The 16,458-nt window shown below is 38.0% G+C and overlaps 1 protein-coding gene across 1 annotated transcript in view; it reads right to left on the bottom strand.

The window, feature by feature from the left end:
• syt11a (synaptotagmin XIa) overlaps positions 1-15,271 on the bottom strand; it is a 32,955-nt gene extending 17,684 nt beyond the window's left edge. Inside the window, exon 1 of the mRNA XM_055220189.2 lies at positions 15,029-15,271. Within this exon, the coding sequence (XP_055076164.2) occupies positions 15,029-15,062 (34 nt within the window). The 5' untranslated portion in view covers positions 15,063-15,271. The remainder of the gene's footprint in view (positions 1-15,028) is intronic.
• Between the last annotated feature and the right edge of the window lie 1,187 nt (positions 15,272-16,458).

Below are 16,458 nucleotides of genomic sequence, written 5' to 3' on the forward strand. Positions count from 1 at the left end.
TTGAACATAAGAGCCTGATAAAAATGCTTATTTAAAAGAAAACATGAGGGTTTTGCACCTGAACTCCTCGTGTATTAATGTAACATGCATGAAAACAGTCAGGAGTATAATGATGTCATGGTTTAGTGTAAGTAAAAACAATTAATCTAGTGTTCCTTTAGCTTAACTGGTAGAGCATGGTGCTTGCAATGACAGACAGGGGTCATGGGTTTGATAAAATGTGGATCATTTGTAGAAAAGGATCAGGCAAATGTCTAAGTGTGATCACTATTAACAATACAATACACCTTAACTGTTTTAGCCTTGACTTAAGGTCATTGCAAAAGATGTGAGACTTGACTTAGATCCGGCCTTAAAGACTTGAGATTTCACAAGACCATCAGACTGTCGACACAAATGTCTGAACTCTAAAGCAGCTTTCATTGGCCAAGGACAGAAATGTAAAGCAACCAATCACATTCGACTTTGTTTCCAAGATGAAAAACACATCTCCTGGAAATCCTGTAGAATAAAACCAATAAGATTGATCTCAGATCTCCTGAAGATAAGTGCTTTATGCATCAGATGTTCACCCAACAGTCTGCTGACATGACATCTGAGGCTGAAACTGAATAAAACATTATGCAACTGTCTTGCATCTAAAAGCAAATATAAAACTTGATCTCACAGCAAAGCAGAGAGAATTTTACATAGACAAGCACTCCTCTCAAGACCTGCTAAAGTTTAAGATGTCAGCAATTTCCAGAAGCAGAGCAAAATAGTCATTCATACTCCAAGTGATCAAGTTACAGAAGTTTATGGTCAATATTATTTTTATGTGTTTGGAAAATGTGATGTGTGCATGTCACATATATCTTGGTGTAGCTTATCACATACGGTGCCTTGTTTAATTGAAACATTTCCGGTATAGATGAAACCTTGGTGTCATCTTTTGTTTTGTCATGTTGTCTTACTGTTGTCTCACAGATGTTTCCCGACAGTGATAATAACAAAGAAACTAAAATTATTTTTAAACTGCAGTTCCTTGGAGCATAATTTCTTCTGCAGGACTGTAATTAAATCTACCGTACAGAGCACAAATCATTTTTCCATAACTTCATATCAACTCATTATAGTCCAATGGAGACATTCTGACCCACATTCATACAGAGCTGTGTTTGAATAATGTCTCTATGAGCAAACATCTGGTCTAACTATATTTTAGCACAACAACTACGACGAAATGGTGATATAATAACCCTGTTAGAAAACACAGAAGGTCAGAGATGAATAGGGTCAGTTTAAAGAATGCAAAAAGAGGAATATACACTCACCTAAAGGATTATTAGGAACACCTGTTCAATTTCTCATTAATGCAATTATCTAATCAACCAATCACATGGCAGTTGCTTCAATGCATTTAGGGGTGTGGTCCTGGTCTAGACAATCTCCTGAACTCCAAACTGAATGTCAGAATGAGAAAGAAAGGTGATTTAAGCAATTTTGAGCATGGCATGGTTGTTGGTGCCAGACGGGCCGGTCGGAGTATTTCACATATTCACGAATCTGCTCAGTTTCTGGGATTTTCACGCACAACCATTTCTAGGGTTTACAAAGAATGGTGTGAAAAGGGAAAAACATCCAGTATGCGGCAGTCCTGTGGGCAAAAATGCCTTGTTGATGCTAGAGGTCAGAGGAGAATTGGCCGACTGATTCAAGCTGATAGAAGAGCAACTTTGACTGAAATAACCACTCGTTACAACCGAGGTATGCAGCAAAGCATTTGTGAAGCCACAACACGCACAACCTTGAGTCGAATGGGCTACAACAGCAGAAGACCCCACTCAGAAGGTACCACTCATCTCCACTACAAATAGGAAAAAGAGGCTATAATTTGCACAAGCTCACCAAAGTTGGGCAATTAAAGACTGGAAAAATGTTGCCTGGTCTGATGAGTCTCGATTTCTGTTGAGACATTCAGATGGTAGAGTCAGAATTTGGCGTATACAGAATGAGAACATGGATCCATCATGCCTTGTTACCACTGTGCAGGCTGCTGCTGGTGGTGTAATGGTGTGGGGGATGTTTTCTTGGCACACTTTAGGCCCCATAGTGCCAATTGGGCATCGTTTATATGCCACGGCCTACCTGAGCATTGTTTCTGACCATGTCCATCCCTTTATGACCACCATGTACCCATCCTCTGATGGCTACTTCCAGCAGGATAATGCACCATGTCACAAAACTCGAATGATTTCAAATTGTTTTCTTGAACATGACAATGAGTTCACTGTACTAAAATGGCCTCCACAGTCACCAGATCTCAACCCAATAGAGCATCTTTGGGATGTGGTTAAACGGGAGCTTCGTGCCCTGGATGTGCACCCTACAAAGCTACATCAACTGCAAGATGCTATACTATCAATATGGGCCAACATTTCTAAAATATGCTTTCAGCACCTTGTTGAATAAATGCCATGTTGAATTAAGGCAGTTCTGAAGGCGAAAGGGGGTCAAACACAATATTAGTTTGGTGTTCCTAATAATCCTTTAAGGTTAAGTACTACATGTAGACTAAAGAGATGAGCAAACTATATAATTACAGATCAACCCTGCATTTTAAACTGCATACTTTTCTGCAACATAATATGCAAAAAGCAGTAAATTAAATGTAAAGGACACTTCGGATTTTTTTCTGTCCAGTTTGTTTCTTGATTGTTTCAAAGACATTTAATGCCTAATGGTGCAGATGCTGAGCACAGCGGTTATATTTATGACATGGATTCTTTATTACAGACTATAAGTGGATCCAGTGGTAATATTCACCTGAGTGAAGCATTTACTGTTACGGTCCTCTATTACTTCAATAAATGAGAGACACTACAGACAAAATTTGATTGTTTATATTGCTTACATACTGTATCTGATTTGTTAATACAAACCCCACTGAAGAAACCCATCTAAAATGTCAACTACAATCCAAAACAAGCTTAACTAGAATTGAAAGGTGCCATTTTCTTTACAAAACATCACACATGGGCTTCCTTCAGGCGAAACATCTTTTTATAACAGATGTTGTTATTTTAGTGTGTTTGGAGGGTAAAGTGGGTTATTTAAAGTCTATGTGAAATGACATCCGCAGCCAGTTTTACTTCCGTAATGTTAAATATGTATAATTTCAAAACATTTATAATAAATAAGGTATTAAAAAAAAAATATGTACTACTGGATAGGGCTGTCGCGGTGAAGGAATTTCCCTTGCGGTGATTTTGCGTGGCTCACCAGCGCGGTATGCGGTTTTACCGCCCTTCATTTACTAAAATAAAATTATTTTTTAAATCCAGAACAATGAGGTCAAGTAATAGATCTACCCGTTCTCACCAAGATGCATACAAATAACACGCAGTGTCATTATCGTGCAATAGATACGCCAAATTCCGATTTTGCGTGCATATGATACGCCAGTCCTTCCCATTCACTTATATGGCGAATCGTTTCGTGACGTTTTATTTATTGTTTTCTCATTTGTTTTCTGTTTTTTAAACCATTTTCGCTTGGGTTTAGGGTTAGATTTCACATTTGTTTAAGCAGGTTATTTAATATACAGGTTTCTCTATGTTTTTATCTATATTTAAGCCATGGTCGCTTGGAGTTGGGGTTAGAGTTGGGGTTTGGGTTAGGATGTTATTTTTATATAACAAAAAGTTGTTCTAACCCTAAACCCAAGCGAAAATGGTAAAAAAAACAGAAAACAAATGAGAAAACAACAAATAAAACGCCACGAAACGATTCGCCATACAAGTGAATGGGAAGGACCGGCGCACCACACGCACGCAAAATCGGAACCTGGCGCATCCACTGCACGATAATGACACTGCGTGTCATTTGTACGCTTTTTGGTGAGAAGGGGTTGCTACTGCATGACGTGAAAAACAAGGCGGCATATAGTTTCATGAATTTAACGTGAAAAGGCGCGGTTGTTGCGGTTGCTTTTTTTCCATGCGGTTGGGCTTGTCAGTAGCGCGGTCATGCGGTAATGCGGTTACCGCGACAGCCCTACTACTGGATCAGGAATAGATTAGCTTGCAGTTTGGAGTGGATTGTGTACAACTGCATCCTCCTGAAACACCTCCATTCAGTGGTGGCTCGTGATTGCTCTTCCGAGATTATACGAGTATCTGGCAAACATGAGCATCTCTTTTATCATAAACCCTTTAGATGCGTTTACATCAGGCGCTTATTTTGACAAAACACGTGATGCACATAGGTTCACTCCACGCACCAAACTCATATTTTGAAATGACGAAGCACACACATTACGGTACATACATGTGTTGAACTTCGCATCGTGCTCCCTCGAAAAAAGTAGTCACCGGCCGCCACTGCCTCCATTTCAAATAACTGGATTACTTTTGTGCCAAAAAAGCATGTGTGTTGTGAGTAATCCAAGCATGAGATGAAGCGCTGGGTCTATATCGGATTTATTTAATTAAGTAAATAAACAAGACAAGGCAACTACACTAAACAACTACCTCAAATACATTCCAAAACCGACAATAGATAATGAAGACAATAGGGCTTATAAAGGGGCAGGGAACCAATGGGAACATGACAGATAGACAAGGGAACCAATAAGAACATAATATGAAACAAGATGCAATGACCGATATCAAAATAAAAGACATGAACATAAGATAAGAACACATGACAAAACCCTGACAGACTACCACATCATTTGCGTTAAAGTTGGCAACCCTGCTAACATACTTACTAAGTAATTTACACAACAAAGTACATACACTAAAACTATTCAGATAACTGCATCCAGATCGCTCTCCAAAATCCACTCCACTGAAATCTAAACTTCCTGATCAGGGAGCAGTCAATCCAAGCATCATTAGCCAATGAGAGTAAAGCACGGTTAAGTCCATCCCACACAAGAGGGTTGTGCCAGAATGGCGAATGTAAACTTGTGAAGTAAAAACAAAAACTTGGGAAATGACTAGGGATGCACGATATATCGGCCGACATATCGTTATCGGCCAATAACTGCTTATTTTTAATATTATCGGTTATCGGTCTGATAGCAAAATTAAGCAGATAAATGAAAGCAGATAAATGATGGATTATTTTGGTTTGTTGAACCACTTCACTTGCTCATTGCTGGCCATGTGGAGTTTTGATTGGTGCTTTCTGTGACATAGCATGAAGATGACACGTGTTGCGGGCTTAAGAAGAGTATGCTAGTTTAGCACAAAGACAAGATGTCCGCGGTCTGGGAGATTTTCATTATGAAAATAATATTAATATTTATCAGTCTAAATATATCGGTTATCGGCCCCCAAATATAAAGAGTTATCGGTTATCGGTATCGGCCAAAATTTCCATATCGGTGCATCCCTAATGAATAAACTCTGATTTGCTGAAGATGCTTAAAGTCTTTGTAAAGTCCAATATTAAATGTGTTTCTCGTGACACCACAGAAAAATTTGAAATTAACCACTCAGCCAAATTTGAATGATAAAAATGGCAAAAGTTATCAAAATCTTGAAAAAATAGGCAGGATTCTCGGCTCTCAAAAGCAAGGGGGCATGTCCGATGTCCCACTCGTGGGAAAGCTGCCATCTCTCTGAACTTTATTTGAAATCTATGTTATATTTTTGCATTTGAGGTTATTATTTTTTTATTTTTTAGAGTGTTTTTTCGTTGTTCTCATTTTATATCTTTGTTAATTTCTTGAAAGTTTTTATTGGCACAAAAGTAGACCCATACATTTTTGATGACACAGATTACAACGATAAAATGTATGCTATGAATATAAACAAGAGAATTTATGTTGACATAATAAAATCTCACTGGTTAAAGCACTTTTTTATAATAGATTTGCTGCCACCAACTATTTTATTTGGCATCTTGTCTGCAGTATCTAAGCATCTAAGCATGTCTCATGCTCCTTCATTTATCCATTTACTTATTTGACACTCTTCCCCTTTCTTCTGTTAAATGAGTTTCACACTGTACCCTATTTCTTCCCCTGCACTTCTCTCATCTCCTCTTGCCAAAATCTAGGCATGGGGGTGGTGAAATGTTCAGGTCGCCGTGGCAACAACAGGTCTTTTTCTTTCGTCATGCCGGTCGAAGCTGATTGGAATTCTGAGTTGAGTTTGGGTTCAATGAGCTGATGAGAACAGGATGTGCCCTAGAACCCCCCAAGACGGCCTCCTTAAAGAAATACCAGCCAATGGGAACACAGAAACAAACCACATGCATGAGCAACAAAATAAAATAAAAAAGATGCGAGGGACAAGCCAGCAACACCACTTCCTACTACAAAATGTTGACATGTGGTAAAATATATGTTTAAGAAACATCATGGTAATGCATGACATAATATGGTTAAATAAGGCTAGAAATCATGATAAACCTAAATATCCGTTATTCTGTATTTTTAATAATTTTATAAATGTATTAAATAAGTACATTTTTAAAACATGCCAAACCTACACATACATGCACTTCAAACACATCCACACAGCATTTACTACGTTTCTGGTGGGATTACCAAAAACACATTTTACTGCTTTTAATATAAAAACATCTCTTATGCTCTACTGGGCTCAACCTGGGTAGTAGGTGTTAAGGTTTATTATCAAGGATTTTGCCTATTACAGCAACTTTCTGACCACTCAAGAGTGACTTTCAAGACCCTTCAGGGAACCTGCTGACATATACTCAAGTTTTAAGTCTAAGTAATAGTTTGTTTTTTACGTGTACACTAATGTACGCACATGGTCGAACGCACAGCTTTGAAAGGCATAGTTTATTTGCCTCGTACATGTACACATACGTTCCATGCATTGCGACAAAACCCAATGTTTCTCCTGGGCTACATACTACATTCTCCTGTATGTGCATGTGCGATCTACGCATACAAGGTACGAGCGGTTACACAATATACGGCGGTGGGTGTACAGTGTATGCAAACCCTCGCATATGGTAATAATGGATCTATATTTCTAGCTTAAGACCTTGAGACTATGTTACATTAGTGCGTTTTCGTTTTAAAATGCTTTGCTTTTTTACGCCTGGGATCAACATTACGATTACTCGTAAATGGAGACTTTTATCAAATCTGCAGACCCTGTTTTAGTTTAAAAACTGTGAGGTCGCACTGAAGTGTGGACGCACATAAACAAAGACGCATGTAAATGAAGTGCCCACTACCTGATTGGGTCTTCTGGATCATTTGCCTCTACTTCACTGATTGGACCGAAGGCTGACAATAGCTGCATTTCCGTTACCCTTTAAATTGCGCAAATTGACATTGCGAATCGAAAATACTTTGCAAAAACTACCATATATCTCAAAAAAAGGTTTTATGCTCGCATGAGGTGATTTTTCAGGCAATTCGGATGAGGTGTATTACGCAAAACTGCAACGGAAACAGTTTATAAGCTATTCAGGTCACCTGATGCAAGAAAGTCACATCATTATTTTTTGAAGATGACGCGGTATGTCCTAAAACCTACCAGAAACACCTTAAGGACACAATTACACTATCTAAACCGCACCCGGGCATGCTTGACCCCCAATGCCTGGTTGTTTGACAAGTGTGATCGCTTTGTACCGTGCCCGGTTTGAATAATCCTGCCCTGGCCGGCTTGCAGAGATGGGCTCGAGCGCGGTTCACTTAGGTCCAGGTGCGGACCAAAGGAGAGACGTCAATTCCGCAACCACTCACCTTCATCTGCCTTTGTAAGGGTTACGTGTATGTCTAAGCTGCACACAGTGTTGCCAGATTGGGCGGGTAAAAATTGGCTTGGGTGGGTGTGCAAAATTTGGGTGGGTTTGGGATCAGTTGGGCGGGTTTGAAACATGGCTAATTATTTAATAAAAAACGCCCACAGCATGTGTTTGTGTTGACGCCACGCCGATGAATGATGAGCCCGCTCTCAGTCTCAGAGGGAAATCAAGATGTCGAAATGGGAAATTATATAAAAAGTTACAGAAAGGAGTGGGAGAGTGACCCGGGCCTGAAGCAATGAATAATGCCATCTAAATCGGAAAATAGCACTGCAAATTCTGCAACACGGACTCCGGACATCAATTAATGCCGTGAATTAATTTCAGAGCATTTCAGGTGTACAGAACCAAATGTTCGACTGTCATTAAGTCAATTCTAGCTGATCAAATTGAACCAAAATTTAAATATTTGGGCGGGTTTTTTTTGAGTTTGGGTGGGTTTTGGACAGTTTTGGGCTGGAAATCATCAACTCTATCTGGCAACACTGGCTGCACACGCACCAGATCAACTAAGCAATATGATGGCATGTGACAGGGCTGTGTGTCATTGACTCAAATGACTCAGAATAAAAAACACAGACTTAACATTGTGAAGAGTTCCTGTGTTATGCGATAGGTATTTGTCGACATTTAGAAAATAGCGCTAACATTTCACGCAAATCTGCAATGGAAACTGTAAGCAATTACATGTTTTTTGCTACAAAAGCCATGGTTTTCATGCACTGTAAACAATATGCAGCATTTTTGTCAAATAAACATAATTTTTTGTTACTTTAACTTAAAAAAAATACGTTTCAACTTTTCAACTTTTCACAAGCCAAAACATAAAATAGTATGTTGAATTGACTCACAAAACCAAGTGGTTTTAACTTCATACTGCATTTTTTTTACTGTGTGGTTACTGCCGTAAAATTATGGTTTTGCTAATATCAATGCGCAAACAAACAGGGTTTCTTTTAAAAAAAGTACATTTTTAAGGTTAATGTTGGGGCTTGCCTGAACAAAACTGATGCTCGAAAGCACAATGGCTGTTTTGAGTGGTTGCCAGTTGTTTTAGCATGTTGCTAGGCAGTTGCTTATTGACCCAAGAGCCCAACCAATCTGATCTCTAAATGTGGCTTTTTAAGAAAGGTTTCAGACTTCACTGTAAATGTAATAATTAGAGTCCAATATTTAAACAAACCCCTAATCTTAAGTAATTTTAAAGTTCATGTCAAGTATCATAAACCTATAAGGAAGGTCCTGTGTTGGATGGGTCTCACATTAATGAAGAAACATCAAAACATTATGTGGAATAAACTGCAAGTCATAAGAGACACAGAACAGAATAAACAAGGAATGAGTATGAATAATTGACTATGGGCCGTTGAATTATAAGAAAATAATGCACACCCAAAGTGTTAATGCGCGACGACGTGAAGTGGAGTTACACTGCGGCTGTGCATTATTTTCAAATAACTCAAAGGACCGGAATCAATTATTATAAATAAAGATAATGTGTGACAGTCAGAGAAAGGGGCTACAGAGACTGAACAGAGCAGGGAGACATCATTTATAGAGCTTGTTTTAATGTGTCTAATTTATAAAGCTCAAAATGAATCTGTCGGTTATCTAGAACATGACTATAGGAAATGCATAACGTGGTTTGCACATGAAACAGCACAGCAGCGTCTCTCTGCCACGCCCTGTTTCATCCACACAAAGACCGAAGCCCTCCTCTATATTCCATTGGACATTATGACCCCAGAGGGACACTGAACATGATGATGTCACTTTTGGCTTTATGTTTAAAATCCAGCTGGATCTGTTGCTTAGAGACGACCCCTCTGAGAGAGGAACCAAATGGGAAAAAATAATTCTGCTGATATTTTTATCACAGTAAAAATGATATGTTTTACTGATCTGGCTGAAATGTGATGGTTTTAATAAGACACACATTAAAATGACCATAAATATATCACTATTAGTGGTGTTTGCCAACAATATTACCAATACTACTGCTTACAGTTAGGGGTATGAACATATATCACAAACACATGCAGTTTCCTCGAACTGTGTGGCATGTTGAGGAGATGTGTGCTATTTGCAAACTTTATTTTCACCTGGTCTCAGACGTAACGGCCACAGACTGCCGTGTGAAGGTCTGATCACTTTAAAGTTCTGCATAATTAAGGGCGTGGCCACTTGAGTGACGGGTGAACTGCCACTGCTTTCACTGCAGTCGAGCTAGACGGGTGTGGTTTCAGCAACCAGGCACCTCAGCTCTACCCTCTGTACCCCTTTTCGGTTATAGAGTGATGCGCTGTGACCGAGGGGCAACCTTCCGATCACTCTGATGAAGCCAATACGGAAGTGACTTTAACTGCAATTCATCGACTGGCCGCTAGAGGCAGGCTCCAAAAGGAAGTCAATTACTATAGACCTCCATGTTAAAATGCCCAACTTTACAGTAGAAAATAATTTGTTTACAGCCTGGTACAAAAAAGTGTTTTTGGTCTACATAGCTAATTTTGCCCTTCGTGACAACTGTGAGGGGGTGAATTTTTTTGTAACTCATCCGCTTAAATGATATTAAAGCTCACGTAACACACGCTGTTTCTGCATTTCTGGTGTTAATCTGGAGTACCTATAGAGTAGTATGACATCCTTTATATCTCCAAAGAGTCTTTAGTTTAATCAGATTTATAAAAGAAAGATTAGCTTTACCGAAAAAATTAAGAAGGAGGAGTTACTACCGCGGGTGGAGCGAGTACGAGTCATGCAACACTATACAACACTGTTTAACATATGATTCACTACATGTTTGTGTTATTTATATAATATGCACGCGACTATTTCCAATTTAAGACAGAAGTCTTACTTACCGCGTGCAACTCGTCATGACCCGGTTGGGAAAATCCACTGCATCAAACACACACGCAAAACTCCACTTCTACCCCGGATAATAAACTATATCCATTGTTTTCATAAGGCTGGCTTTCTTCTCCTTACATCCAAAAACACACTTCATCTTCATTTGCCATTGTTGAGAAACTAAACAAAGCTGAGTGGCGTGATAAGATGTTTGCAAGCTCTAGCGTATTCCACTGATTGACGGGTGGGTGGGGTTTTCCGGGGGAAGTGCCCATATAAAGAAGTGATACGTATAGAAAACCCCTGAAACGTCAGTTGGACCTGTAATCGAAAAAAATTTTCAGAAACTTGTACGAACCCTGGCAAAGTGCATTCGGCACAGAAATAATCTGTAACATGTCCAACTGCTTTTTTGACACTTTGCCTACGTTTAGCATAAGAAAACAACTCTATAACTGTGTTAATAAGTCAGAATGCTTAAAATACCATTGAACCCCCCCTTTAAGCTTCAAACTTCGGCATAATTAAGGGCGTGGCCACTTGAGTGGCAGATGAACAGCCACTGCTGTCACTAGAGTCGAGCTAGGCTGGTGTGGTTTCTGCAACCAGACACCTCAGCTTCACCAATGTCCCGGCTTTTTACCCATTTTCCGTTATCCGTAAGTAATTCGCGGTGATGCACGGTCAAGATGGCGACGGCAGGCAACGCCTACTGTAAGCTTAAAAAATTATTTTCACAAACCAATGGGTAACGTCACGTACACTACGTCCATCTTTTTTACAGTCTATGATTAAAACAAGTAACTACTCAAGACGATATCGTATGCGATTTCGGACGCAGCCTATGTGTTCCACCTGGAAGCTGAACTGATTGGTTGCTTGACATGTCAGTCAGACGACCTATTGGGCAGTCCTTAGCCAGTACCTTTTAGTTTCTGGCTTGTACAAAAAGGTTCTTAAAGAAATTGTTTTTTTCTCAAAGTATCTTTAGGGAAGTTTGCAACGCCTTTGGGCAGTTATTAAGTCCTATCTACTTGACAGATATCTTTATAAATGCATGCTAAAATCACAATAAACAACATATTTTTAACCTACAATTACACCTCACGTCAACTGTATCATAACGTTTGTTTTTTAAGCTCAAACAGCGTTAACAGCTAGTAAGCAAGCATCTCACTCGACTTAGTATAGATTCTCTCCCCTAGAAAATCGTTAGTATTTATTGATTGATTATTGGTTCTTTTAACTGGGATGCGGGACTTACGTCACCAGAGCACCTATATTAAGTGTTGCATTGTTACCCTATAGCAGTGCTCAATCTTGTTATATCCAAAATCTTTTCCATTGACCGAATGGTTTTATGGGGAACTAAAATGGTTCCTTTATGGCATTGTTGTGAAGAATCTTTTGTAGCACCTTTAACTTTATTAGGGTATGGAGTCCAGACTTTCTGTCGTATAGCATGCAAGACTATAACAAGACAATATCCCATAGACTTCTATTAAAGGAAGGACTCAAGGCTGATCTCAAGAGTAGTGTGTTGTCTTTTCACTTGGGCTATGAATCAACCAAAACACCCTAGCAACCACCCTTTAACATCCTAGCTCAGAACACAATAACTGCTTTGCCAAGTTTTGTCCAGCCACAAACAAGTGGTGGTGACATTTTGCAAAGACAAACATTGCCTACTTCTGTAAAAATCTGTTATATTTGCAGTTACTTTTATTTTAATCTTCCAGAGGTGGTGGCGATCTTGCAGATGTTATTAAACCTCACCCCAATTTATTCTTCAAAAAACCAATACATTATCTGCACTGCACACACCACTGATTATGACACGGTCCATTGCTCATGTATACAAGTATATAGCCATACACGTGCAAGTGTGCATGTGTGTGGGCGCACATGATTAATAAGTTCTGCTAAATTGCCCACAAATGAGAAATGATCCCATTGTCTGCAGTCGCTGGTGAGCTGTACAGCAGGGTGAAGTTCATGATGAGCAGAAAGTAAGATCCGAAAATGATGAGGTGCAAAAATAAAGAGGGATTATGAGTTGATCACAGAGCGAACAGATGTGAATAACGATGATAAGCACTGCTATCTCTTTCTTATATTGTCTTTGGTTTCTTTCTGTTCAAAAGCCTTACTGTCAATGGGAATATATCAGTTGCAGCTGAGAGCAAATGAGCGATACAGTCAGCGGTCGTGTCGTTGAGAGTCAGTGTGTGCAGGATTTCACAGCGTGAACAGAGAAGGGCTTGTCATTCTGACACCAGACACATACATAAATCAAAGCATTGTTCGGTCTCACATACTCTCTCGACACAACAGCACACACACTCACATATACACTTTACAGACAGGCAGGTGTTAACCACATTTTATTATTATGTGTAATTTGCAAATTGTTAAAAAAAATCATCCTACACACACACACACACACACACACACACACACACACACACACACACACACACACACACACACACACACACACACACACACACACACAATGATTGGATCTGCCCACATAACATGTTTAACAATTCACATTTAAATGCTGAAATCTGCCAAAAGTGTATCTGCCATAAAATACACCCATTTATTATTTCCGAAATCTGAATAAGTTAAACGCCTGACATCAGACAAGCTACTGCAACTACGCCGCTGCCAAAATGAACAAATCAAAGCAAACTGTAAATCTCAATATGACAAGCAAAAAACAATACTATTGATGTCTATTTGACCTGGTCACCTTCCTTCCTGAAAGCATTTTATTTTATTCAGTTTTGTTTGATGAAAACGATGTTCTGCAAGGTCAATTGACTTTCTGTTCAGTCAATGAAGGCACTGAATGTCCTCATTTGAATGTTATAGCTTTAACAGAAATGTATATTGTTTGGTGTCTGAATAATTTTTACTTTTATGCAAATATTTAGGTTTATTGTTATATATTATAAAGCATATTTATACATTTGTGGATATAAAAACTAAAGCCTGTTTATCTGCCTGGATCTTGCTATTGATTCAGTCTGCTGGCAACTCCCACGCTGCAGACTGTGAGCTTCAGACTCGTTCTTAAAATACTTGACCCAAACTACATCACACGCGGCAGGAAGTGCGTCAAAATGATCCGCCTCCCTCATGATATAATCAATTTCTTAAAAAACTACAGGTTAGAAAGTTTGATAAAAATGGATCCCCTGCAATTGATATTTAGGGGCATATTATGAATAACCAAATAAAAACAAAATATTTAAGGGTAAATTAAGAATTTATATTTGAGCTTTAATACTTTTATTTTGTAATTTTAGACTATATCTTAGATTATACAGTCCTCTGCTGAGAGGAGGGACATCACAGAGATCAAATTTAAAGAGACCAATATCAATCTATGTCAAAATATGAAACATTTAATCTTAGTTAATTTCTGACATTGAATTTCAATTACATTTAGTTTCTAAAATTGTCTTTTTTGAGGATTAAATTTTATTAGTCATTCCCATAATCATAAATAAATTCTGGGATGTACAGTATTAAAGCGTAGGAGAGCTGACACTAAATTGAAGACAGAAAACGTTCTGCAGTGTGACATGATACATATTATCTCAAACAAAACTTTTTAATAAAAGTTATCAGCTACTACTTAGTCAAACTCAGCTGGCTATGATGCCGATCAGGGCGGTGACATATCAATGTATTAGTTAGTTACAGGACATAACATGAACTATTTGGAAATCAAAAAATAAATAGATATATCACAAAATAAAAGCTGTCTAAACCATTGGATATGAGTTGAATTGGTCCTGTTGACATGACGTCATACACGCAGTGTCATCAGGGATGTGAGGCCTCACAGCGGATCATCTGCCCATCTGTGCTGCCCACAAATACTTCAAATATCATTCGCTCTTACTTTCTCATATATGTGTATTATTACTTATAGTACACATTTATAAAACAACTACGTCATCTAAAACTGCCGTACTTATTGTGTGTGTTCAAATTAATCATAACTATGCTTGAGGTGCGTACTTCCGGTGCTGCACTTGTTATACTTGATTGGTTCGCCTTTATTTAATATTTAACCTACTATTTATTTTGAGACACTATTTCCAACTTATTTCTGTAACATAATATTCGATCATATATAATAAAATAATCTAAAAACTCTTCACTGTTAACAAAATTTTACTCAAGGCACTGACTAAACCAAATAACCCACGTAATCTAAATTCTCTGGCTATTCTAAATACATTTAAGAACAAATATGATATTAAAATGTTGTCAAGACATATATTAAAGATCAACAACACAGCTTTAGCCTCGTATAAACTCCCGACCATTACGCAAAAAACGCGTAGCCTAACGTTACAACACATTTACTTACCGTAGGTTGGTTTTAAATCAGCGATCTCAGCCATTCTGAAATTCCAATGGTTTGGCTGTGGTCCGAAAACAAAAAATAAGAAGCAAAGAAAGTGCGTTTTCTATTTTATTTCCATGAATTTCTTCAGCCCGTTCCTCCAGCTGAATGGGTGGCCGCGCTGTAGGGATGTTTTCTTCTGTGCCTGCGCGCTCCTCAAGGATGCGATCGGTGACGCGCCCGCGCTCCCGTCTCCTCCTCCGCTCCAGATGCGAGTGATGCTCAGGCCAGGGCGGATGCGGCGCGTCGAGAGCAAATACAAGCCCTTCAGCACCCCCCATAGTCCAAAAATCACATTACATGCAAACTATTGCATGTAAACTACAAACTATTTCACATAAGTTACACTAGAAATACTTATTTTGAAAAACGCATTTTATTATACTAAATTAAACCATAGCATCGTTTTATAATATTTGTTAAATTACTTTTCACATTTAAAACGAACTAGGCTGATTTTCACAAATTGAAATTTTAATCTAAAATAATTTTATATATAATGATAAAACCTGGAAATCAACTTTGTTAAACTTTCAAAAAATTCCAAGTTTTCATGACTTTGTGGCTTAAAATGTCTTTTGTTTATAGTGCAGCTTTGTTTAATATGCTGACGTTATTTCCACTAAAACAGGAAGTCAGGGTGTAACATTACTAAGTCCTCCCATAAAAAAAAAAAATATATATATATATATATATATATATATATATATATATATATATATATACACACACACACACACACACATTTTTATTGTGAATCTGGTCAATGTTTTGAAGCACTAGGTATATCCTTAAAGCTAATATATTTATAGTAAATTAAAAATAAATATTTAAATTTAAATCAACTTTTAAAACTAATTTCATGTTCGCTTAAATTTATATTACAAACACATCCCCCCTCCAAAAAAGACACATTACAAAAGCATTTATATCAAAATGACTTTTTTACTTTGGTGTACAGTCAACATACAAGAACAGAACGTCCTTTAACAATAATAATTATAACAACAAGAATTGAAATGACAATATCAATAAAATAGTCAATTCAAATATATTCACACTGGATAGCATACTGATAAATACTTGTAAGAAATAGGCTTATACATGGAATGCTGTTCATTTGACTTCCAGTTGGGTGATTGTCATGTTATTGTTTTCATCATGTCTACACAATAACAGTATGTCCCACCAGTGAAAACACACAAGTTCTGTATTTTAAAGTGTGAAGTTTTTTTGGATAAAGCCGTCCTTTGGACTCCTTTAAAAGAAAAACTAAATTACAGTGCAGAACAGAGTAGGCAGTGAAAAGAACGTACAGTTAAGTGACTCTTAATATTTTCTTTGTCTGAATGACATTTGGGCTTGATCATAACACTTTACTCTTCAGCGTTTAA

Source organism: Misgurnus anguillicaudatus, chromosome 20 (genome assembly GCF_027580225.2).
Source record: "Misgurnus anguillicaudatus chromosome 20, ASM2758022v2, whole genome shotgun sequence".
Classification (NCBI taxonomy): Eukaryota; Metazoa; Chordata; class Actinopteri; order Cypriniformes; family Cobitidae; genus Misgurnus; species Misgurnus anguillicaudatus.